The sequence below is a fragment of the Perissodus microlepis genome, chromosome 15 (genome assembly GCF_051167445.1).
Source record: "Perissodus microlepis isolate ML-2025 ecotype Zambia chromosome 15, ASM5116744v1, whole genome shotgun sequence".
Lineage (NCBI taxonomy): Eukaryota > Metazoa > Chordata > Actinopteri > Cichliformes > Cichlidae > Perissodus > Perissodus microlepis.
In genome coordinates, this window is record NC_140475.1 from 24,766,878 (window position 1) to 24,794,417 (window position 27,540).

The following is a 27,540-nucleotide window of genomic DNA, read 5'->3' on the forward strand; positions in this document are numbered from 1 at the left end:
AGGAACAAAGAAATAGATGGAACTGAGCTAGCCAACACTGAGGGAACATCTACACACGCACAGCCCTGAAGCTCACAGGCAGGATGAGGCTCCTGTTACCATGGCACTGATGATCAGCTGAGTCTCAGGGGTCAGAGGTCACCTGTCTGTGTAACAGACAGATTTTTTATTTTTATTTTCTCAGGTTGTTGTCATGCGTGAACCACCTGTGGATGACGCGCACGCGCAGTGTGTTTTTCACAATAAAAGCCTGATGGTCTCCTCTGTACTTTATTTTCCAGGATCTGCTCCTGCGGGTGAGACCTGCGGGTGGGGCCGTGCTCAGTGTGACAGCTGATTGTTCGGTTTGTTCTGTCAGACAGCTTTTATTTTGATGGTTTGGGCGGAAGATTAATCGTATAAATTCCAGCCTGAGCTGAAGTAAAAGCCCGTGCTTGTGTTTTTCCTCAGCTGAAACGTCTTCGCGCTCCTTCGCCGGGCAGTCCGGGTCAGGAAAGCGAGTCCACCCCTCGCTCTCCCCGCCTCTCTCTCTGCATCGCTCTCCCTCTCACTCTCTAAACTTTGGAGACTTTTGCGCGTCCTGGGCGCATTCTGGATTTGCTGATTTGGAGTCTGAAAACTTTCAGCGCGAGAAAAAACTGGAAAGCAGAGAAAGAAAAAGGGAAAGAGGAAAAAAGGGAGAAAAGAAAGAGGAGGAAAGAAGACCTTCCCTTGGACTCCGGACAGGGAGAATGATCCTGCGGGGGGACCAGCTGCCGCTCCAGTGAAACATGTAAGTCACAAAGTGTGAGGCTGTTTCAGCTGCAGACTCGTGCAGGATGGGTTTGCTGTCTGGTGTTTGCTCTGAAAGCTTCTCAGAGACTCACTTTGAGTGTTTCTGTGTTTTTGCCTCCCGTTTGTGAGACATCCACAGAGTGGATCCACAGCAGCCTCCGTGGAGAGGCTCCTGGTTAGCTGAGTCTTCAGCTCTGATGGACGCGCCGTTAATGAGGAAAATCATGTGTGCTTTTCTTTGAGCTGAGCTCTCCTGTGGAAAATGAGCAGATCTGTTTCCATGATGCTGCTGACTGCAGATGTGTGCACATGTTTATGGTGATAGAGACGGAGTGCGCGCGGGAGCGGGTCAGTGTGTGTAGAAAGCGCACAGACTCCTCTGGGTTCTTTTCTTTTCTCTTTTGTCTGAAACCCTGAGTTCAGACTACACAGGCCTAAAATATCAGACCTCTTCAGGTCTAGCACGTAACTTGAGTCCTGTGAGGAACAAGAAGTGATGTTTGAAACATGTAAAAACTCTGCAAGCACAGCTGGGACAGTCCCGGGTTTAAACCTTGGCTTAAACAGTTAAAACACCTAGATTATACTTCAACTAGTTCAATTCTTAGATCAGGTCAGTGCTTTTTCTTTTTTGTTTAAGCCTTGTGAGCATTTCTAATCATTATAAACTGGACTAAGATCTTGTTTAGGAATCAGAAAATCTCGGACTGTGAACAGAGTCCCGTGGAAAAGTGTAGAAACGTGACTGGAACCAAACCGGAAACTTTGTTTTTCTTTAATAAAACTGCTTTCAAATTACCACAGTTTATAAAAGATTAGTCTGTGAAGAGTCTTTGATTACTTTGTGGACTTTTTCGTATTGTGTGGAGTGAAATAAGCACCCGTGAGTCTGACAGCGCACACGTTATGAAAGCAAAACGCACCAAAAGACCCTGGAGGCACCGTGTAGAAAGTTTCTGTTTGCCGACTAAGTCAGTGAAGTAGTTTGTTTTTCAGATGATGCTGTCTGTCCATCCAGCTTATCCCAGCTATGATACGGTGAGTCGGGGTACACCTGGACAGGTCACCAGTCTGTGGCAGGGCTAACGCAGAGAGACCTGAGGGGCATTTAGAGTCAGTGGGTATCCCAACCCCACAGAAAGGCCCCGGGCTGGATTTGAACCCCGAGAGGCGAGCATGGTGACCGCTGCACCAGGATGCTGTTGGTGTGGGTCATGTTTGTGTGTCACAGCATGACAGGAGCTGTGGAGGCCTTGTGCCTTAGTAACGTGTTTCATTGTGAAGATGGGACGGCGGTGACTCCAGAACCAATCAGTGATGTTCGAGGAAATGAAAGATGCATCCTCACAGGTCCTCAGAGCCTCCGCAGTCCCCTGCAGGGAGGGGATTCCTCTTTATCGAGTTCTGACTTTATCAAAGAGCGTCTTGTTTAGGGTCTTGTTTAATCCGTCACTGCCAGGTGTTACGCAACCTGCGAAGGTGATACGGCCAAAAACACACCAAGGGTCCCAGAAGGTGAAGCGCCGAACAGGCCGCCTTTAAACGAAAGCGCGAGGTGACGTCAAATGACATTCTGATGACGGGAAGTGTGTGTCTCTGTGTGAGGTGAAGTTACCAATCCTCCAGGTGTACTGAGGAGCCCTGATACATGTACATATTAAAATGAAAGTTATGTTCAAACAGAATGAAATCCAGACGGCGGCGATAAGCGAGAACGGCGTAGCAGAGAGGAATGTGCTTTAATTAAGTTAAAGGGGAAGATCTGATCTCTCCACCTGCACCATGAGTCTGAGCCTGATGACATTTGATAGGATAAGAAAGAGGCGCTCGCCTCGTTTTCCCTTTTCGTCGTGAAACGGGCGCACAAACTTTTACAAACTAAGCATTGTGATTTATATAATAAAAGTGAAAATGAGTGAGTGGAACAGTAAAGTCACAGGGAACGTGTTTAACGAGGTCCTAGGTGAGACTGGGAGGCTTGTTTTCCAACAGACTTCTTTGTGCAGGAAGAGGTGTCGCCCCCTGCTGGTCATTAGAAAGAATACAGGTTTAAGTCGCTTCCTTTTTTTAAACCCTAGAAACTGCTATATGCACACATGCATTAAAAAGCAGGAAAAAATAAATCCCTGTGATGAGTACTTGTGTCAGTAGACCGAGTCAAAGACGGATTTGGCACTGAAGGCTAATTTCATTTAAAACATGCTGGTGCCTAATAAATCATAATGAGCTGTTTACACCGAGTTATGAAGATGAGCTCATCATGCGTGAAATTCATTTGGACATTTTAAAACTCTTCCACTTCCAAAAACATGTTTTTATGCCTTCCAGTAATTAACAACAGTCATAATGTCAAAAAAGGGCTCCATGCTGTGAATGAGCAGCATAGTTTTCTTTAGCTGTCCACACTAAGTGCTGTGATTGTGCTTAAAATACAACAGCAGAATCAGTCACCAGCATGGAGCCCCCTGAGGATCACCACCGAGCTGACAGATCTTTGGAACATTTAGCGTTCTTTAGGTCCTATTTTTGGTTTTGCAGCACATTTCCATTGCATCTGTACGTGTTTGCATAAAGCAGAGAGACATCACTGCAGTGCAGCTGATCAAACAGCGCAGCTTCCAGGAGCGAGCAGAGACCAAAGCGGAGCTAAAAGGAAAGGGAATATGAGACACGCCATGTTGTTGTCCGTTTACTAAAAATCTCATGATGATTTTGAATATCAGTGACCTCAAGGTCAGAGGTCAAGTTTTCTGAATATCCTATGAATGCCATTATTAAAGAGTGAAGCATATTGGTTGAATATGATGGAAACTACACAAATATAATGAAGCAGTAAATTCTGAGAGTTAAGAGCTACCCATTTTTGTTGTAAATAAAATAAATAAATATGTCATCGCTGGATTAAAAACTGCTAAACATGTCACCCTGGTCACCCCGTGGTTCCTTCACAGGTATCGTCCACCTGTTGTTGTCACACTTGTGTTGCATAGCCTGAATTGTGTGTCCTCTGGTTCGTGCTGCTGCTGTTGGTGCGTTTAGCTTTGCCTCTGCCATCTTCACAGCAGACAAAGGGCATCTGTGTCAGAAATAACGGCTCCACATTGGAGGGCATTGTTTCCGGTCAGCGCGTTGCATCGGCACTTGCGCGCAGCGCTGTTGTTTTCGGCAGCTCTTCCTTTTCACAGTCATCTCTGCTGTGGTCATTTCCCTTTTGCTTCAGGCTAAAATTTCAGCCAATTGGAGTTCAAAATATGCAAAGCGTCATCACTCAGAGACGTCATGCTCTTGTTCTGCTGGAGGACTGCGTTTAAGTGCGTCTCAGTGTGCGTCGTCCTCTCCATGCAGGCTGGTCAGATGGACACAACAATGGGCCATAAATCAAGCGTCAGGCAGCTCTAGCTGATCTTCTGTACACATGTTTGAGGAGGGCAGTTAGAGCAGTTTCTCACAATAAATTAGATTTACAACCGTGTGCGTGACAAGAACTTGGCTGCAGTGTTGAAAGGACAGGTTCCTGTGTGGGCTTCAGACCTCCACCAAGTTTGAAGAATTGTTAATATTGGGATACTGCAGCGAGACGAGTGCTGCTATGGAGATTTAATCCTGAATGACTTTGTTCTCCACCCCCAAAGCCGACAGAATAGAAAACAAGTGCGCCTGTTTAACAGACTGATTACACATGCACGACACAGAAATCTGAGCGCCACGCCAACGCAGAAGAATAAAGAGCACAAATATCTTAGATTAGCATCTCTAGAATATAATAAACTCATCTACAGAGTCAAACAGTTTGTCCCTGTTTACCTTCTCTTACTTCATAAGAGAATCCATACTTCTTTCTCTGACTTACAGAAAGGTCTTCACACAGATCCAGACTTTGTCTTACATGATGTCCGAAAGGCGTTTGGGTCTCCGAGGGGTGTTTTTAAGGACTGCATACAGTCAGGATTTCTAGGTATAGAGAACTAGTTCCACACAATCCTGCGCCCCACGATAGCTGGGGAAGCCTCCAGCACCCCTGCAGCCCTGAACTGGATAAGAGGTTAATTAAAAGGATGAAGGCTTGCCCCTCAAAGCTGTCAGGTTCCTTCATCAACACTGGCATGCTTATGTGGCAGTTAGAGATGGATAATTTCATGCTAGTGAAGTTTTTGCACACCTGAGTCACATTCAAGCCTTTTCTATCCTGTTTTCAGGATTTTAATCAGAATCAATAATGTCGTCAGTATCGATGACATCCCCATCACTCTCCATCCGGAGGCGCAATTCTATTTTCAACTCACGTGTCCAGAATACAGAGTAACTCTCTGCTCAGCTTTAAAAACTGTAAAACACATAGAGGGGGGGCTTCAGCCGTAAGCTTTCAGCAGTGTAGTTTCCTGCTGTTGATCTACGCTGATGATGGTGAAGTATTTTTTCTCAGAGAGTTCGGTGTTTTCTGTCTTAGCTACTATAACATAAAACTGAACTGCAACCCTACTGAATTAGGTCTGTTAAAGTTGTTGCAGGGTGCAGCTTCTGGTGATCGTGTATAATGCAGTAGTTGATGCAGCAGCAGTGGGGAGACTGGTCTCTTACACATATTTACATTTAAACATCAGCCCTTTCCGGCATGTAACCGAGCAGATTTTGGGAGCTGAGCCTCTCTAAATAGGCTTCAGTGACAGCAGGTAAAAGACAGCGTTTATTTTGTGTTTTTAGTGACTGCACTGATTTAGTGGTGACATAAAGGCAAATCCTTCAGTAATGCATCTGTGGTAGGGTCCAATCAGGAAGCAGTTGACACCGTTGGTTTGTTAATTAGACCAGAAAGAGAAGTTAAACAGCAACAAGATAAGAAATACAAAGAATGAGGTGACGCTGACAGAAAATGTTCAGCGTGATGTCGGAAAGCTTTCTTTGATTCTTGTGTGTCAAACATGAGCAGTTTGAGTAAAATGTAGTTGGTTGTAATTAATAGAAATCAATTTTAATGAAAAACATCTGTCAGTCTTGTTTTCTCACTCATGTCCACGTTATTAACCTTCAATGTAAATTAACTTGAGGGTGAGTCACAAAGGTGTTCCTGCTTGTGCAGAGGGGTTGGGCAGAGAAGGTTTGTGTTGCCGAGTCATGTCAGAGCTCCTTTTCCTGCAGTGAAAGGTGATTTTCTCAGTTGTTCTGCAGTGAAACCCTCAGAATAACCTCTGGGCCACAGAATGCCTGGCCTGAGGCAGGGGGTTTGCTGCTATCCAGCGCTGCGGACACATGAATCGTCGCCTTTATGTGGTCATGTCTACCGCCTTGCTCGCTGACCTCGCTCTTCTTGTCATTCACTCCCATTTCCACAGCGGAGATGGAGCTGGGAGGAGGAGGACCGAGAAAACAAGACGCATGACTTGACAAAGAGGCGAGTTTTCTTTAATGTCAGGAGCTGCATGAATTTGCAGCGCTGGACACAACAAAGCTGAACGATGAAATTAAAATCGAGCTCTGTTCGCTCTGCTCTAAATATTTATGATGCAGGAACTGTTCCCAGTATTAGGACGGCCAAGTTTGCATCAAATGATGAAAAAAATTCTAATTAAAAGTTCCCAGAGACCGAAATGTTTCTGCTCGTCTTTTTGCTTTCTCTACCTTGTACAATTTTCATTTCTTCCTAGTGTGTTGAATAATTCACTGGTTTGATCTGCGGAGACAGAGGAAGTGTGCAGCTGCCATGTAAAGTTGTTCAAACACACCGCTGAGGCCATCTGCTGCCTCGCACATAGAGACGTGACTTTGTTTCAGCATGAGGACTTAGCAGTTTAAGCTCAGACAGGGTGACGACGAGAAAAACTTTGCTGCGTTAAACCGTTGAATATTCACTGAATGTGTAGCTTCTGCAAAGTTCACAGCTCAGGTCCACATTATTCTGGACCTTTGGAAACATCAACGGCCAAATTTGTCGTGAGAAAAAATTTGTCTTTGGTTGTGCACAGACAGACGAGGAAACTTTGAAGTAGCTGGGATCAACCATGTGATCGAGGCTTTTCACAGCGTGCTCTTTCTGGATTCGCACAGGGATGGATATCAATACCAAAGTCCTAATCAGTTCAGTCACAGAGTGAATGAAGTGCCGTGCAGGCTTCATATATTTCTGATCATCAAGCTGTTCTAGAGACCATGTTAGGTTTGCTAGCCACATGTTGGTCTTCACCAGAATGACCACACATTACAAAGTGTGTGTGCCATTATCATTAAATATGCTAACCTCAAAAAAGTAAAAATGCACTTCCTTCTTCACTTCTACCTCCTGGATCGGTGCAGATGTGGCAGTACTGCCTGAGTGAAGTTCAGGAGGATGCTGGCGACATGGCGAGCATATATAGGAGTGCGGTGGGTGTACCCGAGCCACCAAATTCGTTGTGCAGAAGGAAGTCATTAAGTTACATAAAGTGCACCAACATGATGCTAGTACCTGGTCTACAACCTTCTGCACACATTTCCACATTTCCACCAAAAGAAAAAAAGAGAGACTCGTGTTGATGCCAAAAATCTGGCAGCGCCAAGGTTCCCTGGAACGGCTGTATTTAAAACTAAACCCACTGATCTTGGGCGGCTTTGGCCTTTGAATTCACCAATCACTGGCAGATACATGTAGTAGATTCTGAAGATATCAATAGAAACACAAGGACTCGCTCCCAAACAGCTCTGGTCTTAACATCATGGAGTTGGTAGGAAAACACAAGGACCTGGGGGCCATACCTGCCTTAAGTGTTTTTGATAAATATGAACCACAAAAAGATCCCAGCAGTCCCAGCCATTAAGTGTCCAATGGGTTAATGAACAGCTGAGAGAACAACCTGAAGGCTGGTGTGGAGATGCCGTGGTTTCTTCTGAAACTTAAAGACATTCAGAGTTTTTAAGCTGTGAACAACTTTTCTCGGTCTTCAGGTCATTTTTGCTGTGATTCATAGTTTAGTATTACGTGATCTTATAACTCAGTGACCATGAAGGAGGAGCCGAGTTTATGTTCTTGCTCAGTTTTTAGCACAGCTGTCACTTCTCTGCATTTGACAGTCTCCTGACAACAGAGACAGCAAAATACAATCAAATCAACTCAGCCAGAGTCATGAGGGACCGACCGAGGCACCGAAAACAACCTTTAGATTCACTTCACTGCGTTAAGCACATAGTGCACAGATGCTGTCACTTCCTTCCTTGAAACTGCTGTAATTTCATGTTTTCTGTCATCTGCCACTTGGCCCTCTGTCTGCTGAGCCCAGGTGCATTAAAAGTTATTCAAGTTATTCAAAAAAACAGCAGTAGGATATTTTGGTAGATCGTAAACAAAAATAAACAAATAAATACATATTAATAATGAGAGTAGTTAATTATCAGCCTTCTTAATAATTAATAATAATTGATTAAGTGAGGAAGTATCCAGAGAAACTTCATTAGCAGTGATTCATGCAAACCTGGAGTTGGATATGTGGAAGGAGCAGATTATAAGATCCTGCTTTTAATAAGCAGACTGTGTCTGTGTGATGCTGCGGGTATTTATTACTATTTATAATTTATACACAGGCGACAAACAAAACCTCCACAAACCCACTGTGTGTGTCTGTGGAAAATAACTGGAAAGGATTTTGGTAGAAAACCTTTGTGACTGTGGTTTCAGCATCCTGCACTGGTGTGTGTGTATACATGTGTGTGTGTGTATGTGTGTGTGTGTGTTACCAACAGCGATTATGGGGACCAAAATCCTGGTTTGAAGGCATTTTTGAGACTCAAAATGTGGTTTCAGTGACAGGGTTACAGTTTGGTTAGGGTTAGGGTTAGGCATTCATTTTTCATGGTCAGGATTAAGGTAAGGGGCTAGGGAAAGCGTTATGTCAATTAGATACCCCCGCCCGATGTGTGTGTGTGTGTGAGTACTGTAAACATTCGTTTCAACTGCAGGAAGAGACTAAATCAGGAAGAGACGAGCTGGTTCTCCACATCGCTGTTCCTCCCAGAGGCCTTTGAGATTTGGATCTCTGGATGGTTAACCCTGATAAACTATAGATGACAGCCTCGCTCGACCTTTTGGTTTCATCTTTGCTGAGATAAAAGTGTCCCGACCTCACAGCCGTCAGGAAAATAAGAGGTGTCAGATGGCTGACAGTGTATGTGTGTGTTTGTGTGTGTGTGATAGATTGGCAGGATCCAGCTGATGGGTGAATAAAACATGAAACAAAGGTGTGCTGACGCTGTGCCTGGAACATCTTCCTGAATGTGGCTGACTAGTTTGGATCCCTGTGTGGGACTGAAATACTCCCAAACGGACACATTCAGATGTGTTATTGGACTTTTTTTAATTTGGAGACTTTCCACAGTTTTTCATTAAGTTGCAAATCAAGTGACTCATTGAGTATATTAAATTTGATTTTGAATAATGTTATGCTGCAAACAATGCCACAGAGAGCAAGCCTGGAGCATGGGTACCTGACTGAAGATATGTAATATAAACAGTTTAACCCACTGATGTCGGCTTTATTTAAACATTTCCATGAAGGATAGAAGTCAGTCCTGTTGGGATAACTACCTTCAGTCTTCTCACATAGGCAAACATGAACTCCCCCTCCTCTAAAACACCTCCGACTCACTGGGTGTGGACGTCAGCTGATGCTTTTGTTCTGTGAGTTGTCGATGGGGTCTCCATAGGTCGGGCTTGTTCCTGTGCCCTCTGTGACCTTTAGTAGGTCCTGAGCCATTGTTGCGGTAAACGTATTAATATTAATGAACTGAGATAAGATTTGAATTTGCTTTAAAGCTGCTTCACTTTGCTGAAGTGAAACTCTTTGATACAACAAGTCCTCTCATTAGCTTCTCTCTGCATTGGAGCAGTTTGATTGGTTCCCCGGGGGTGTGATTGTCTGACACGCAAACACGTGATCTGCAGTCACTCGTTTATTCACAGGTCTCTCGTCAGTTTCAGGGCTGCAGGACACATTTGAATGTGACTGGTGAGAAGCATTTGAAGCTCCTTTTTTTGTCATGAAATTATCCATAGTTATGTTGAATTAGGAATTACTGAGACACAGTAAACCTGCATCAGGTCAAGTTGCACTCCACCCACTCTAGAGCGAAGTGGAAGGCTCTTTGTTCCCGCTGATGCTTTTCTGTTGATCGGACTGAAAAATGACAACAAATAAGTTGAAAATGGTTCAGAGAGCAAATGAATCATAAAATGTGGAGTTTTCATTCAAGAAAAACAGGATTCATGTTCAGAATATGAAAAAGTCGGAATGCACTATGCTGAAAATTTCCTTCTTCGTCTGCTTTTCCAGGGAGACCTTTAGAGGTGAAGGCGGAGGAGGAAGAGGAGGAAGGTGGAGACTTCGTCATGTTGTCCCGGTGGTTCTGTTGTGGATGACCCTGCACAGACACGGTAGGACCCGATGGTTTTAACTCTGCCTGAATGGGAAAATCCAGGACAAATAGATCTTACTTTTATTTATTCACTGAAGCAGGAAAGCCGTGCTGCCCTCACAGCTGTCACACCGACAGGAAAAAAAAATCACACATATTCTAATAAATAAACCTTCAACCCTGAAACCCCGAGCAGGAATAAAACTGTAATCATCTGAATACTGAAGACACTCTAACTGCAGTGTGTGTTCAGGCAGTAGTTGGAGTTACTGGGTTACTTCCTGATGACATGTTTTTAGTGATGTTTGCTGTGTTATTGGGCAGCGTGGATATTTTGAAGAGTTCACCACTGCAGCCACAGCAGCACCCACATGGAGAACATGACAAATACGTTCACTCGCACTTTAAAACACAAGGAAAACGCCTGCAGGTCACCTCTGCAGGAGAGGCTCAGGAACAGGCATCAGTGATCTCAGTTACAGAGCGATGCCGTCTGATGACAAAACACGAAACCATCATGAAAATTGAATTTATTTGTTTGTGTATGTGAATGCAAACATCACCTCTTTGAGTTACGGTCAGCTCGACTTTGGAGCTAACATACGAGGAAGTGTAAAAATCATCGGGTCCATCTGAGAGTTGAGCTGCAGTCCTTGGTGCGAAGGGCAAAACGACCCAGAAGGCTGTATTTTTTTTTACTATTTGAAAGTAGAAAACTTCACAGCATGAACACAGATACAATATATAAAACTTCATGCTCGTGTCAACCTGGGAAAAGAAAGAAAAAGGTAGGGGGAAGGATTAGATCCAGGATTTTGATAAACACAGAGCTAATGCAGGGAGGATGGGCTTCATGTCACGAAGTAGGTTTCAGGTACAGAATGAATTAACAGTAAACAAACCTTTATTCAGGTGACCCAATAGTCCAAAGGGGCTGTGGATACACTAGGCATGAACAGGCACACCAGCAACCTGAGGCTTTAACCCTTTAAGACCTAACATAGAACCAAGTCCGCCAGAGCTTATATTATATTTTTTCATGCTGTAGAGCCATTTTTGGGAGCATTTCAAGTCGCTATACATCAATACAACCATTATAACCCAGATTTTAATAATATGTATGCATTAAGTGCATAGTAATTACATAAATTGCAAAAAAATGCAGTAAACTACAAAAAAATTGAAAATCGTTTTTGTTTTTTTAACATATATTTCTAGTTAGAGAAATTTAAGAGGCGTATCCCTCAAAACTGTAAAAACAAAAAAGTTGCACAAAATAGTTTCCCACCACAGGAAATTTATTTTGAGTGTCTTCATAGTTTTATTTTTGAAATACACCAATTTTTATATACTGCAGGAAAAACAAAAATAAATATTATAATGCAAATTTGCAAAAAAAACAGCATATTCATCAAAATAAACTATTTCCAGCAGTGCAATATGTGTCCTAAGCATCCCAGAAACGACACAGAAAGTCATAAAGTCAAACATAACTTTTAAAAACACCAGTATAGGCTCATGAGGCCCTGATGGTAAAAAACTACATTTCCGCGAAAATGACGTCACTTCCGGTTTCGGGCAGGTAATGGAGGACATGTGAAAGTTCGCGCTGACGTCTATTCCAACATAGGAAGTGTTATGAACAGCTGATCGGATCGGCAAAGCGTGTTTCTGGAATATTATGTTTGTGTTGCTGCAAGCGCTTTTTATGCAGTTTTTGCAAAGCTATATGTGGAAGGAAACTGTGACCTAGGACAAGCTGATGGCATAAGATGTAAGTACAAGTCCTCCGGTTTCATATGCAAAAAAAATTTTTTCGCTAGCTTGCGTGGTTGCAGTGCTACCAGGATTTAAAAATAGTTACGCAAAACAGAGCGTGCCCGCTCCGACCGGTTTTAAAGGGTTAAAGCAGGGGTGGGGAACTCCAGGCCTCAAGGGCCAGTGTCCTGCAGGTTTTAGATATTACCCTGGGTCAACACACCTGAAATAAATGATTTGTTCATTACCAGGCCTCTGGAGAACTTCGGCTGTGTCCGAAGTCAGGGGAAGGATGCTTAAAATGCCATATTGGGATGCAATAACGTCACAGCGACGCGACAAAGGCTGTCCGAATTCAAAGAGTACTCAAAATGTGGCGACAAATGCGTCTTACTTTTCCACAAATTTTAAGGATGGATCCGATGGATCCGATGTATCCTTCGTGTCCTACCATATCCCAGGATTCATTGCGGGTCATACAGGAGATTTGTTTCTGATAACGATGGTGGTCGAAGCGGGAGAGGAAAACACTTTCAAATGTAAGTATATGAAAATCTGGTTGTACAAAAGTTAAATTGTTATAGTGGTCGTGTTGTTAAGCTTTGGGCATCTGCATAGACATGTTTTTTTCTAATTTTATTTAAATAACCGTAAACCAGCTTGTATCGCGGGTCCTGCAGTTTTTCATGTATTGCCGCTTACATACAGCTAATTTAGATTTTTTTCGAATTGGTGATATGTTGTGGGGAACAAAGACCAAACGGCTTAATTTATTAAAATGAGGAAAAAACGATCACCTCTTCACTGGGGTGAAGAATTGGGCCGCTACAGCGTGGAGGTACAAGAATAAATCAATTTACACAATATATTCATATGAGTGCTGTCCTATTAACCTTCATGCTGTACAGCAGCGGTCCCCAACCTTTTTTGCGCCACAGACCGGTTTATGTCAGACACAGAGCCTTTAAGGTGTCACGGATAAATACAACCACATAAAATGGTCCGACCAAGACAAAAACTGTGGTATCTTGTAAATATAATAATAAACGTGAATGTACTGTGTAATTGTGTAACTTTATTAGCAGTGTCCTCCTGAAAATGCACCAACAACATTAAGAGTAACATCCTCCTCTCTGCCGCTTAATGCTCTCTGGTCACTATGGTAACGTGTAAATATTTCTTTCAAAATAAGACACACAACTACAACAAGGGAAAAGACCCAGGGAAACCGAGTTAACGATAAAAACCCTGAAAACCATAAATTTCACACCGGAGCCTTTACTCTCGTGGCCCGGTACCAAACGACTCACAGACCGCTGCTGTACAGAACCTGTGATGTCCAGACGGTGTTCCTCTGGTGTTCTGCTGTAAAAACTTTTGGATTTAGGGAGACAGCAAAGAGAGGCTGAGGAGAGGAGAGCGCAGGAGAGCAGGGAGAGGATGGACAGACTGTTTTCACTTCTAGAACGATTAGTTCCAAAATGAGTTATGCATTAAGAAGTTAATTAATTTGGATATATTTGTTACATTGTTATATGTGTTGCATTAGTGTAGAGGTTTCATGTTATTAATAAATAATTAAAACAAACAGTAATTGTCACTGAACTCAAAATTAATTTACAGTTATTTGTAACATGTATGAACATAACGCTAACTTTGAACAATATTACTTGGATATTTATTTGATAGCAATAAAGTAAATGACAAAAACCTTTAAACAAGAATATTTCAAATACACCAACAGTTTTAAAGATGAAAAAACAATATTTTCAGTTGTTCACACAGGATTAACCTGAGTGACCTGGTCCTGGACCGTTTCTTTTACAACTGTAATAGATTACAGGAAGTCTCTGGTAGTTTTGCTGAATCTGCCGGAGCAAGATCAGACATGGATGGGGTGCTGGAACTGAGACCTGCGGTTTGTCTTTTCTGGTCTGCGAGTGGAGAATCACACAGGGTGGTCTGCAAAGAGAGCTTTAGGATGCTTCCTCCCACTGTCCACTGCATCGTCCATCCACAGGGTTTGCAGGGCTGGCTCACTCGTGGCTGCCACACCACTAAGATGTTTTCAGAAATATGCAAGCAGGAGATGGTGGATGCTATATTACTACTAGTATAATACTTGTAACTCTGTAGCAGACAACAGTTTGATAAAGTGCTATGTAAAAGAAACCAAAGATTAGATTCTATAAGTTTCAAAGACTTTTGGTTTATATATTTTATATAATACATTACATGTGTATGAATGACTGGTGTTGTGCCAAAAAATGATAGTCTGCCAAAAACTGATTGCTCGTATTTAAACTGCTATGAATAACTTGTTGGTCTATAATACGTGAAACATATGTCAAATGTATCCCTCGTGAATGATATCAAGTCACCTTGAGCCACAAACAACATTCCTGTAACAAGGTAGAAGCTGCAATCAGTTTTTGGCAGACTTTTAAATATCCTTTATTTATCCAGTTCAAAAAAAAAATGTTGTTGACATTGAAAATTTATTTTTTATGAGTAATCTGGTCAAGAGGACAGCAGACAGTGCAACAAATATATCAACAGTTCTGTAAACATACTTTAAGTGGACAAAAAAGATCAGATTGGTTATAACGTAGGTACAATAACACAGAGTTATAAAGACACTTGAAAAACAGGTCATTTTAAAATTATATAACCCCTTTGTGAACCCTGTTCACCGAAGACTATTTACCAACATACATAAAGATACTTTTTTGGCACAACACCGGCAATGATTCAATTATCCGTGTAATTAGCTAAGTAATTCCTAAACGCGTGTAGATTAAAGGAAATTATTTTACCTGCATATGGCCTGTAAATGGCCTGTAATTATATAGCGTTTTACTTGTCCCTACGGACCCCAAAGCGCTTTACATATCCAGTCATCCACCCATTCACACACACATTCACACACTGGTGATGGCAAGCTACATTGTAGCCACAGCCACCCTGGGGCACACTGACAGAGGCGAGGCTGCCGGACACTGGTGCCACCGGGCCCTCTGACCATATGTTTGTCTCTGTTGAGCCTAAGCTACAAAACGTGCCGGCGACGACGATAAGGTTTTTCTAGCTCCTCGAGAATTAAAAATGTACATAAAAAACGGAGCGACATTTCTGGGTCCATTTTAAAGTTTTCGCGCTGTGGCGCTAGCAACCAGAAAAACACGGAAGTAACGGCGGACTTGAACTTGAAGGCTAAAAGGCTGTCCACAGCCCATCTGTTATGTTGGATACTCATTGTTTGTTCAATAAAGTTTCTATGGATAAAAAAGGGGGCCGTCCAATGCTGCTCACTTCCTGACTACCTGCCCGTCTAAGGACACTACCTTGTGACGTAGGTAGGTAGTGTCCTTATGAGCATTCTTCCCCTGAATTCGGACACAGCATTCAAGACATGTTGAGGAGGTAATTTAGCCATTTAAATCAGCTGTGTTGGATCAAACACACATCTAAAACCTCCAGGCCCTTGAGGCCTGGAGTTCCCCATGGCTGCTTTAAAGCATACAGGAGGCAATAAGGGAACAGGAAACAGGCAGGGAACTAAACACAGCTGAAAGTAATCATAGATAATGAAATAAAACTGGTAAATCATAACAAGAAAACAGCAAACACACAGAAAAGGAGAAACTAAAGCTCAAGGAATCAAAATAAAGCTGCACCTACAGATTATTTAAACTCATGTTCATCAGTAGCACGTCGCCGCAACCATAGAGAACCTCCCTGAGACCGAAACCGCTGCTGAAACACGAAAGTGTGGCAGTGAAGACTGTTTGATGTCATTAAGGTGCTCACAGGTGTAGAACACAAACATGGATCTTTGTGTGTGTTTTGACCACCCTTCCTCCAGTTGACACAGGAATCATTCAGTGTTTGTGGGAGGACTTCCTGAGCGCTCGCAGCTGTGAGGGCAACGCAGCACAAAATTCTTCCTCTGACACAGTAAAACGATAAAAGGCCCTCAGCAGCCGTCAGAGCGACTTCCCAATGATTAAATGTCAGAGTTTCAGAGTGGAGTAAAGTCTGCTTTCACTCTCAGTCTCATTTTGTTCACCCGTTGAATCTTTGGAGTGAAAATGAATGTGAAGTTTTTCCTTGATTAAAGCTGCTCGCTCTGTGATAATTGCTTTAATTATAATGAATCTGTGCTTCTAATGACATGAAATCATCCATTAAATGTCATTTTCAGATGTTTGTGTGATTATTTTAATTAAACATGGGGCTTGCTTGCATTTCATTTCCCTGTGAAAATGCCTTTTATTGTGAAAGGCTCGTGGACATGACCGTTTTGTGTTTCTTTGCTTTGTTCATGTTCTCTTTGTGTTCAGCTGCTGTTGGGAAAAGACGCTGCATTTTTGAGGGAGTGCTCATGCTCTACGTTCCTCTGAATAACGAAATGAGCCACGTGTAAAAGATCCTTTCGAAGCTTAAACTATGGGAAAACCGGCGTTCCCAGAGATGCAGCGTTTTCATCTGACAGCAGTGATCTTTCATTTTGTCTCTTCTTCTCCCCGCGTTTCCATCGTTTGCTTCCCGCTTCATCCCACTTTGTTTTTTCATATTTTCCATGTCTGTGTTGGAGCATGCCTCCTCTTCTTCATCCTTTCATTAACGAGAACCACCCGCCTTGTTCCTGAAGCCTGCAGTCAGATATCTTTTCCATCTGGTTTATTTTTTATTCCGTGGAGAGCATGTCAGCAGCGATCGTGCTCTGATGCTTTCATTCATTCATTCCCATGAGGTCAGAAATTCATCCTCTCACATCCACGCATGTCTTTCTGTCGCAGGCATCACTCTAACACTTACAGACGTCTTTTTGTTTTTTACTTTAACCTACCAAATGTTTGTGAGTGGTGTGAGGGAGGTTTGGTTCCTGGAATCAGTTTCATGTTCGATTTGGAGCCAAATTAGACAACACTGGGCCAGAAACCTGTTCTGAAGCCTGACAGAGTTTAAAAAGTTTCATTTTATAGATTAAAGCTGCTGTGTTTAATGATGTGTGTTTGGTGATTAGTTTGGTTATTTTTCTATGGTTTTATGGTTCTGTTTAAAAACAGAGGAGAGCTCTGGAAAGGTTTTTTTTTGGTGTTTTGTACTCTGATTCAATCCTCTGTTTGTCACCACTTTCCTGTAATCCAGTTATGTTTGCCTCTGATTGTTCAGCTTTTGGCCAATGAACTAATCAAACATTTGTTGTTTGTTTGCTTCGTTTGTATCTTTCTGGTTACTTCATTTGTTCAGAGGATTGGTTTGATTGAAACTTGGTTTGTTAGTGTATTTTCTTTTTCTCCTCACTGTATGGCTTTTTTCAGAGCTTGTCTCTGAATGAAGGTGTAGCGGGTGGTGCCCACAGACTCATCTGTGCAGGTTTGGGCTCTGTCAGCCCGACTCTGCTGTTTTTATTATTTTTATTTTATTTCCATTGGAAATGTTGACAGAAGGTGACCTCAGCAGAAATGAAAGTTGTTTATGTTCATCAGTGTGGCTTGCATTAGAGCACTGTACCTGGACGTCTATAACGGCGTGTAAACTGAGTCGGGAGAAAGGATTTTCTTTGTTTTTCTACAGCATTAAATTACATGGATTAATTTTCATTTAAAGAGATATTTCATGTTCACGAGTCAAAATAAGCACAAACGGCTGCAACCGCTGGGTCTCCTCAGAAACGTGCACCCAGTACAGACTGCATACAGTCATTGCGAGCTTATTATCAAGGGTTTGACAAACATGCCCGCTCAAACTACTCTGACAGCGCCGGCTCTGGGTGCCAGCGGCATCGGATGGGACCAAAGTTTGGCCAAATTCTTGCACGGCAGCCGTGGGAAAAGTGGGGCATCCACAGACTTTTGGCCATGTGAGTGTTTTTCTTAGATTTCAGTGTTCAAGGAGAAATGCAGGAGTGGAGGACCGAGAGCAGGGAACTGCTGGCTGTCCATGTTTTCCATGTTTCTGCCAATAACACTCATTAAACTGAAAAATTCAAACTCCAAGTGAGAGAGAGACAGAGGGACGGATGATCGAGAGAGAAAAGCGAGGGGCGAGCAAGAGGAAAGAGGTGAAGGGGGGGGAGAGAGTACGTTTAATGCATTTTCCATACCTCATCAGCAGCTGCAAGCCAAACCGAGCGGTTCACACACACTCGTAAAGTTCCCAGCAGTCCTAAACCACAGCACACACACACACATGTGCACAGGGGTTAGCGGTGGTCGCTGTTCTTCTGGTGACAAACACATAACCGACATGTGTGTGCTGTTGCTGACCGGCTGATAAACTGCAGCTCTGAACCAATCACACAGGAAGCTGTAAATATTAGAGAACAAGCGAGAGAGAGAGAGAGAGAGAGAGACCTTTGGTCTGACAGCAGCGTGGGGCCTTCTCTCTGACACGTCAGTCTGTTAAGGGTCACATGCCGATCTGTTTAAAGTTCTTGTGCCCTCCAAACACAAGCTAACGCTGTAGCTGTGGGTCTGGTGAGGTTCCAGTAAATGTATTCTGCTGTTTGTTCTGAAGCTCTGAAGTTTCCACACACTCAGCAGAGCGCAAGTCTTCCGAGTGCTGCACCACAGTACGACTATTGTTGCAGAACCACAGTATGCTAATGCTGCAGACTCAGACCAGGTCTCCTTCACACTCACTGCCAAAAGTATTGCACTGACTGAAAATGATGCAACGTATCAGCTTCACGGAGCAACTCCCATCAGGATGTTGCTCTTACCAATTATCTCCCCATTTCTTACTGATAAACACGAAGCCTGAGTGAAATGCAGAGGCTGACAGACTGTGTTTCCCGGTGCTGAGTTGTTTTTATCTGATGACGTGAACATGGGGCTTTATCGAGATGGAACCAGAAGCTGTAGAAATGTGCTTTCTGTCACTTGCCAAAACTAAAAGCAGCACGCCTTCCTAGCTGCTCAGCTCGGTCACTGACCTGACGGCGGAGCATCTACACTCAACCTTACAAACACAACTCTGACAGTGATTCCAGTTCCCAGATCTCACAGTATGACCACAACGTTTGACAACATAATGCTCAGACTTCCTGAGTTGCCGGTGATTTGTTTCCAGCCATCCATTTTCTACTGCCTGTCTGGATTTGAGTTGTGGGGGCAGCCATCTAAGATAAGCACAGACTTCCCTGATCCTGAAATCTTCCTCCAGCTTATCTGGGGGAGCACGGTCATTTCCAGTCTTGCAGAGAGATGGAATCTGTCCAGCGAGTCCCACGTCTGCTCCCAGCATGACATGCCTGAATCACCTAAACTGATTCCTAAACTATCCATCCATCCATCCATCCATCCATTTATTGTATTTTGCTTATCCAATTCAGGGATGTGGAGGGCTGGAGCCCATACCGTAGAGCGAGAGGCGTACACCCTGGACAGGTCGCCAGGCTGCTGCAAGGCTAACACACAGAGACAGACAACCGTTCATACTCACGAAATGAAATCCAGTTTTTTGAAAAAAAAATCTGGCCCTGTTTTAATGATTAGTCAGCAAAATATGTAAAAAACTTGTTCTTTGAAGTGAGGAGTGTGCTCTGATATTGGAGCTTTCATCTTAAAAAAGGAGTTTCAAGTCTCATGAAGTCCAAAAAGTTTTTCAAAATATGATTAATTATTAGTTCATTTCCCACAAACATGCCTTTTGTTTCTTCTGTTTTCTTTTTCTTAACGTTTCCGTGCATTCCAGCATCCTGCTGGCATCTGAACAACATTTAAAATCTTTTCCACCCTGACCAGAATTTCTTTTTCCTTCCTGCCGGGAACCCGCTGACTCGCTGTGATTAGTTTTTGTCCCGTCTGGGCTCGGAACGTTATCAGGGATCAGCAGCCGCAAATTGTTAATGTCACCCTCCACCAACACTGCTAATTAATCATAATTATGGTGTACTGAATTTTTTAGACAATAAGGAAATGATTTCAAGCCTGGGCGCCTAATGGCTGCCCACTGCTTCACAGAGTGAATGGATTAAATGCAGAGAGGAATTTCCCCACGGGGATCAATTAAGTATACATTATTATTATTAAATTTCGGTGTGTGGTTTTAAGGAATCGATGCAACGCAGCCGATGAGACGTGAGAAGGAGCAGCTGAGGTTGTGCACACATCTTGCTGTGTTCTTCATAATACACATAATCACAGAAAAGATTATTAGACATGAAAGACACAAAGCAGCGTTTGTGTTAAAAGAAGATTTTTAACTGCTCAGAAATCGTGTTTAAATAAGATCCTCCGGTCCTCCTCGGTTATGTCGTTCCTCTGGAGGCAGCGAGAGGCCGGGGAAGGGTCGTTCCTACATATTTCATAATATGATGTTGGTGTGTGGTCGTGGGACGGCCCAGATTTTATCAGCCAGCTTGGTGTCCTCCCCTCATCCCTCAGTTTTTATCTCTACCTTCACTTTTTTCTGTTTTCTCTTCTGCACGTGTAACTAAGTACATTTACTTTACACCTTTTGTGCTGTACATATTTATTTCACGGTTACAGTAACCAGTTAACCAGTGTAAAATATGATGCTTGGTTATCCTATAAAATAAGAAATCTGACCAGAAAATGAACAAATGAACGGTGTTTCGCTTCCAGCTTAACTTGATGTGACAAGTTGTTGTTTTTCCTCTTTGATCTGTTTTTAATCGTCAGTTTGAGGCTGTTTATTGGACACTCTTCTCACTCTTTTCCAATAATAATCAGAGGAAATAATGAGCATAATAGTGGGCTGATACATTACTGAGCAAAATTACATCCGCCCCTTCTAATCTTCATTACAGATTTTTAAAGGTTCCAGCAGAATGTTCACCGTTAACATGAAACTACTGAAAATGCATCATTCAAACTCAAAAGGTGCTGATTATGAAATTGAGTGAGTACCTCAAAATAAAGATATTTCTAAGTATTTTTATCCAGCAGCACAGACGATGCCACACTTTTTTTAAAGAGTTACTGTGTTGCTGTGAAGCCTTTCAGTTTGCAGAGAGTCCAGCAAGTTTGTTCCATATAACACGAGCATCGGCAAAAGAAAAGCCAGTTTTATGCCATGAAAATGTCTGTTTCACATCCGTTTGTTCATCTTAGAAAACCCAAATGTATTCTGTTGATAGTTTTCAGTTTCACTCTGATTGGTTGGCATGAGACTCTCTGATTGATGGTTTTTGGTGGGAGTTGAGATGAGGTGTTCAGCAGCTGTTTCCCCAGTGCGGACCTTTACGGGAGCATATCCATATATATCTCCTACTGAGCATGCTTCATATGATTGTTTGGGTTTTCTGTTTTCTTTGTGTCACTGTAGGGTCTTTCCCGTATAATATGAAGGGCTTTGATGTGACTGTTGTGATTTGATGCTAAATAACTAATAGTGAAATGAACTGAATTGTTGCTGTGTGGTGCTATTTACTGTTTCAAACCAAAGACATGTTCCAAATGTCCTGTGCTGTAAACTTTAGCGGTATGTATTTTCTTCAGTTTTGTGAATAAGCTCTTGCTTTGTGTTCTTCTCTGCTTTAAAAGCAGCTGGGCAGAGATGAAGGTTTACTTGAGCCCAGTTACAAAACCTGGACGATGATGTCACTTTTGGCCTTCAATTTTTTTGTTGAGCGAAAACAAGGCGATACTCTGTCCTCTCTCCTGTTTTACACATCATCCCCTCTTCAGTCAGCTCTACCTCCCCCCCAACTCTCGGATGCCAGTCTTGATTATCTCCCAGTGAAAGACAAGAGGATGATGTGAGGGAGGAGCAGGAACACCTGGGAGAGTGATTCAGTGTTCACCTGCAGAAAGAGAAAAAGTGGGGGGAAAAAAGTAAAATTCCTCTTTCGCTATGTAATTATTGCGCTTCGGGCGAGCTTATCTGTGCTCATTTCAGTGCTTCAGGTGTGTGCCGTTCATGTTTGAAGTTGGAAGAGAGCAGCTGTCGATGGATTGAAATCCGGAGTCTGAGCTAGCCACCCTGTTTGCATCTTTTGAAAGACCCTGAAAGGTTGTCCAAATTATGGAAAATATTAGGCATCATGTAAGTGCAGTCATTGTGTAACTAGTCCAGCTGAATAATTGACTTCTCTCACAGCAAAGTGGAAACAAAGGGTTTTCTATGGAGCTCATATACCGTGTCAAACTGAAACAGACAAACTGTGTTGACTCAATATTGTCTGAAATATCTCTGTATGCAGTGTCAATATTTTCCTCTTTGGAAGAGGCAGCTCCTGGGCGAGGTGTTCTGAGCTTGTCCGATCCCAGACACACCGGAGAGATTATGTCTGTCAGCTATATTTTATGTGTGTGGAAATGCTCAGAGTCAAATTAGTTAGAGCTGTAAATCATCATCATTTCTTGGAGGAGAGGCAAGTCCGTTTCTGACCGATGATTGGCCAACAAATGTTTCTTTCTGTAATTGCCGTGTTTGTTGTTGTGTTTCAACTGCAGGACCTTCCCTCAGATTACAGGAATTCTTATAAGGATGTCAGTTCCTGTGCAAGAATTTAAACTGAAGAATGAGGCAATAAATTCACTTCTGATAAGGTCTGTTTATTCCTGGAAAAATACCTGATTAAGGTGTGAAATTATCAGCAGTTTCAGGAACTCCTGATCAAGGGGAACGTCATGGTTTTGATATATCAGTTCTTGGAAGTAAATCTGTTTGGATGTGGGTCAGTGAGTGAGGATTAGTGTTGGAGGTTGGCTCAAACAAAACATAATAAAACATAATAATTAGTGCTGCACTTCACTAAGTCTGCAGTTAAGGACTGTACACATTTTACTGTAGTAAAATGTGTCTGAACATCAGGACCAGCGCTGTAACTCCATCGTCTGATGTTCTGAATGAAGTCACCAAGAACCTGAGTAACAAATTAATATCTGAATATTACAGGCCAAGAATGGTTTTACTCTCAAAAAGATGGAAACAAGCTCTCTGTTTTTATTCTCTACATCATCACCGCTTATGAAGAAAGACCGCTTCAACATTTCCTGCCAGTAACCCTGTCTCTTTATCTGTTTGATGACATCTGCCTGTAAGTACGGGTGTCTGGTACAGCTTTGCATTATGAGATGGTCTTAAATTGTAATGACTAGTTTCTTTCAAGCGCACCCAAGGGTTGATTGGGTTTCTCTTTTGTAGTCGGATCTTAAAAAGTCTTAGATTGTAATCAAAAAAACACTTGAAGTTCTAAAACTGAACCCATGCTGGAAAAACCTGTGACCTGTTGAGCATTTATCAAAGTTTTGTCTCTAAAAAGCTACATCTGAAGTGTTCGCTGAGGGAAGCGACTTCAATTTCAAACCTTTTTGAAGTTTTGTCCCGTGTGTAATTTGAAGAACTTCTCACAGATTCTTAAAGTGAGTTTAATTTTCACAAAGCATGATTCAGATTCCTCTATACTGCAGAATGATACTGACCACAAAGGCATTCTTACATTTCATCCAGCATGGTAGGCTGTTGTGCCTTCATTTGGAAGAAGTGTGCACAGTGTTTGGACTGAACTGTGTTCAATTTGTAGGTGGGAAAGAAGGAAAGCAATGGAGCGATAACAGCGAATGCCTGAAGAAGAAAGAAGGAGTAGAGAGGAATGCGAATGAAAGAATGTGAGAGAAATGCTAGAAAGGACAGAGAGGTGAAAAGAGAGAAGGGCAGGTTGATGGAAGCCAAATCATCTATAGGATTATTTTCAGGAGAAAGGCTGAAAGGGGCAGAGGGGGCTTTTATTTTTAGTGTATTTGTGATACCGGAGAATTTAAGATGAAGTTTGGCTAAGCTCCTTGGGTCACAATGAAATACCAGGCGTGCACTGATATCTTGTTGATAACAGAAATGATGCCAGAAAGTTCCTATTTCAAAAATCCTCTCTGACCTTTCCTCATTCTGTCATTCTCTAAGATCTTGGGGGTTAAGGAAAGGTCTCTCATATCTGTTATCAGAGTGGGCAGGTTTTAATACTGAGGACATGGTTGGTTGGCACCACTATGGAAGCCCGTTTCCGCCACTAAAAAAAAAAAAAAAGGATCCATAACTCAAAATTTCGAGTTATTTTCTCGAAATTCCGAGTTATTTTCTCGAAATTTCGATTTATTAACTCAAAATTTTGAGAAAAGTAACTCGAAATTTCAAGTTAGCGCTGCCAATCAGTAATCTACGTGAATGACGTCATTTCCTTGTTACCCGGAAGCTGAAGCCCTCAGCTACAAATGCTACAGCTAAGCTACCGGTATTACATCCAGTCGTGAATGCACAGATTGCTGAGTGTTTTCAGCCTGGCTTCACAAATGATGAAATCCCTGTGTTATTAGCTGAATCACATGGTGTTACAATCAGCAAACGTACTCGCGAAAGCGCCAATTTGTTGGGATCCGTTTTTGAGAGCGCGTTCCTCTGCGCCATATGCTTCCGGGTAACAAGAAAGCGACCTCATTCACGTATATTTTTGATTGGCAGAGCTAACTTGAAATTTTGAGAAGAGTAACTCGAAATTTTGAGTTATATTTCTCGAAATTTCGAGTTACTTTTCTCGAAATTTCGAGTTAATAAGTCGAAATTTCGAGTTATGGATACTAGCTTTTTTGTTTTTATTTAGTGGCGGAAACGGGCTTCCATATACCACTGGTGCATTAACAAATTTGCAAAATTAGTTTTTAAATAAGCTCTTCTCTTCGACGCAGAGATGCTGTACTAAACTCACTACAGACTCACACCAGCAGCTCTGAGTAAGCCCGATAAGAAAGACTGAAAAGGCTCCTTCTGTTGCTTGTTGTTTTTCATCATTGGTCCTGATTGTAAAGGTGCAACAAACAGATAGAAGTTTATCTTTATCTTTCACAACGACAGCAGTTTATCAGCCACGTTAGCCAACATCAGCTATCTCTGGTGGTATCTGCCGTGTCAGCATGCTCATTACTGAATCTGGATTTTAACACTATGTGATCACGCACAGTATTTCAGAGCCCACACAGTGGTGTTTTGGTTATGTTCAAACCCATTGGTCAGCCTTTAAATAGTAAATGTGAGTCTCTGTGCTACTGTATTACTGTGATAGACGGAATAGGATACTAGTGATTGAGTACCGAATCGTTATTGACCTCGTTCACATACCGCAGATGACGACCTAGCATGAGTGGACTGATATCAGGTCAGAGAAGGTGCTGAACATGCAACAAGGGGAACGTCATGGTTTTGAGCACAATGTGGCAGGCTTTGGTCAGTAGCTGGAAGACGTCTCTCAACGTAAATGTAGACACACAGCAAAGTAGACACATGTATTTCCAAACATAACACTGTGTAATTCTAATATTCAGTCGACCTAAAAGTATGTGGACAGTAAAAAAATGTTTTGTCTTTATTGTCAGGCTTGCTAAAATCTATGATGTAAATTATGATCAGGCTGACTAACCACTGATACTATGAGCACACCAGAAATGTTGTAAATACAGCATCATTAATGAGCAGTTATTACAGTTTGATGTGGTTTGTCTTGAATTCTCATTATTCTGAACTATTATTTCAGAGAGCATTAGGAAGTCCTCGGCTGTGTGCAGCTCTTCTTTAACTTTTTAAGGACAGTCCTGCTTGTGGAAGATAATGAAAGATTCACTTCACTTAGAACTCACAGTGAATAAGAGTGAAGCAGAGCACACAATGGTTTTATGACCCATCGTTCTGTAACTATTAAATTAGAATTTCATTGACTGGAATAGACTTGAGGTGTTTCTACACACACTTAAGTATTATTATTAATATTATTATTATAGTGGACAGAAAAGCCACAGCCAAGTATGAGGAAATATATGAATTTTAGTTGAGTCACCATCTTATAATTCACTTCATGTAATGCAGACTTTGGCAGAGGCTGAAAACTGCCACTGCTGTGATGTTGTCACGCTGGACGGAGGCCAACAACTTGAATAGAACCCAAGCGCAGACACACAGGGCGGAGGCAAGAGAGCGTTTTCACACAATTTATTGGTGAATATATAATATAGGTGAAAACACAAGGACGTGGCAAACTGTGGTGTGGAAACGTAGCCGTGGAACTATTAGCGTGGCATGAACGTGAGGACAACTGGATCTAGGCAGGTAAGTATTGGTCACACTGGGGAGAGAGGAGAGCGGAGTTAGAGCTGGGTTAAAGTGGATTACCAGAGAGGGTAAGTATAACAGTTTTTCCAGCTTACTTGCAGGAGGTGGAGGTGTGGTATTGAGGGGGAGGTGAGGCAATTCCTCGGAGTTTGAAAAAGGTGAAACGGCTGACCTGGGGTTTGTTGGATCCAAAGTGGTGAGTGAGCAGGAGGGCAGGTAGGTGAGGTTTGGAGATATTTCCCAGTGAGGTGGAAAGGAGCTGAGATCCAAGTGGTGAGCAGCAGTCGACACTGGAGAATAGGTCCTGAAGCACAAGAAACAGCACGAGTAAATCTACTTGAGAATAGCAGCATGAACGTGAGAGCCGGTTACCAACATCAGGTAGCTGACGAACTGGGAGGAGATGACAGCGCAGAGCTTAAATCCCCCTTAAATCCCCTTTGGCCTGATTGCCCCAATTACCATTGGTGCGGCTACTAAATATCTTGCACGACTTTGAATTTCAGTGACCTAGATGTCAAGGTCAGAGGTCAAGTTTTCTGAAAGTCTGGTGAATGCCTACTACTGCCTTCTACTCGGAGGCTGAGGGAAGTCATGGGGAGCCTCCAATATTTTTAAATCCTTTCACAAAGTAAAGGCCTTGCCTGCCTGTTGGAGCGACTCTGCAGTCATTCTAACAGGCAGTGAGTTAAAAAGAGATGTTAAAAAGTGTCAGTATGTGATGAGTTGGGCGTTATACTCAATAAACTGAGCCCTCACAAAAGCCGTCACCAACGCTTACAAAGTTAATAAGTAACTGCATCCACACACCCCCACCCAACCCCACACCTCACCCCACACCCCTCTGTGCTGCCTCTCCATAATTAAAATGTTGTAAATCTGCCTCGAGTGAGTAAAATGCACTCTTCTACACTTCTTCATTGTTGCGTCTTTTTAAAAAATCCACTCTGGCAGAACTGCAGCAAAGCCAGCCTCCCGTCTCCCACACTAGCTCCCAGACAAAGGCCTTTTGTTTTCGGCTCCATCAGATGGGCTAAACGAACAGTGCTCTGAGTTGTAGCTCTGACAGAGAAGTGTACCCACATGTCGGGCTTCCCGTCAGGACTGGTTTCAGTATTCTGTGTGGGAACTGCTGCAGGAAACAACATCTTCTACATGTCGACTTTGTTTCATCTAAAAATTTCTCCGAGCACAATGTGGCAGGCTTTGGTCAGTAGCTGGAAGACGTCTCTCAACGTAAATGTAGACACACAGCAAAGTAGACACATGTATTTCCAAACATAACACTGTGTAATTCTAATATTCAGTCGACCTAAAAGTATGTGGACAGTAAAAAAATGTTTTGTCTTTATTGTCAGGCTTGTTAACCCTCTCTGGACTGCTCTGTTTCAAAGAGGGATGAACTCGTGTGGCCATACCTTAGCTAATCGTGACCCAACAACCCAGGATGTGTGTTGCTTCCCTTTGTCATTTGTAAATCATACGATCATTTCTTCCTCTCAACCATCAAACAGAAGTATTTAAACACGATGCATGCAAAGTGTTCAGGCATGACCTCAT

The 27,540-nt window shown here is 42.5% G+C and overlaps 1 protein-coding gene across 4 annotated transcripts in view; it reads left to right on the forward strand.

The window, feature by feature from the left end:
- The first annotated feature begins 307 nt into the window (after positions 1–307).
- The window catches only part of adgrg6 (adhesion G protein-coupled receptor G6), a 101,666-nt gene continuing 74,433 nt past the window's right edge, over positions 308–27,540 (forward strand). For 2 of the 4 annotated variants that reach the window (XM_084952340.1, XM_084952342.1), the window contains exons 1-2: positions 308–772; positions 10,068–10,168. In XM_084952340.1, coding sequence (XP_084808466.1) covers positions 771–772; positions 10,068–10,168 — 103 coding nt within the window. In that variant the 5' untranslated portion in view covers positions 308–770. The remainder of the gene's footprint in view (positions 773–10,067; positions 10,169–27,540) is intronic. The other 2 variants (XM_084952341.1, XM_084952343.1) reach the window with 1 other exon arrangement.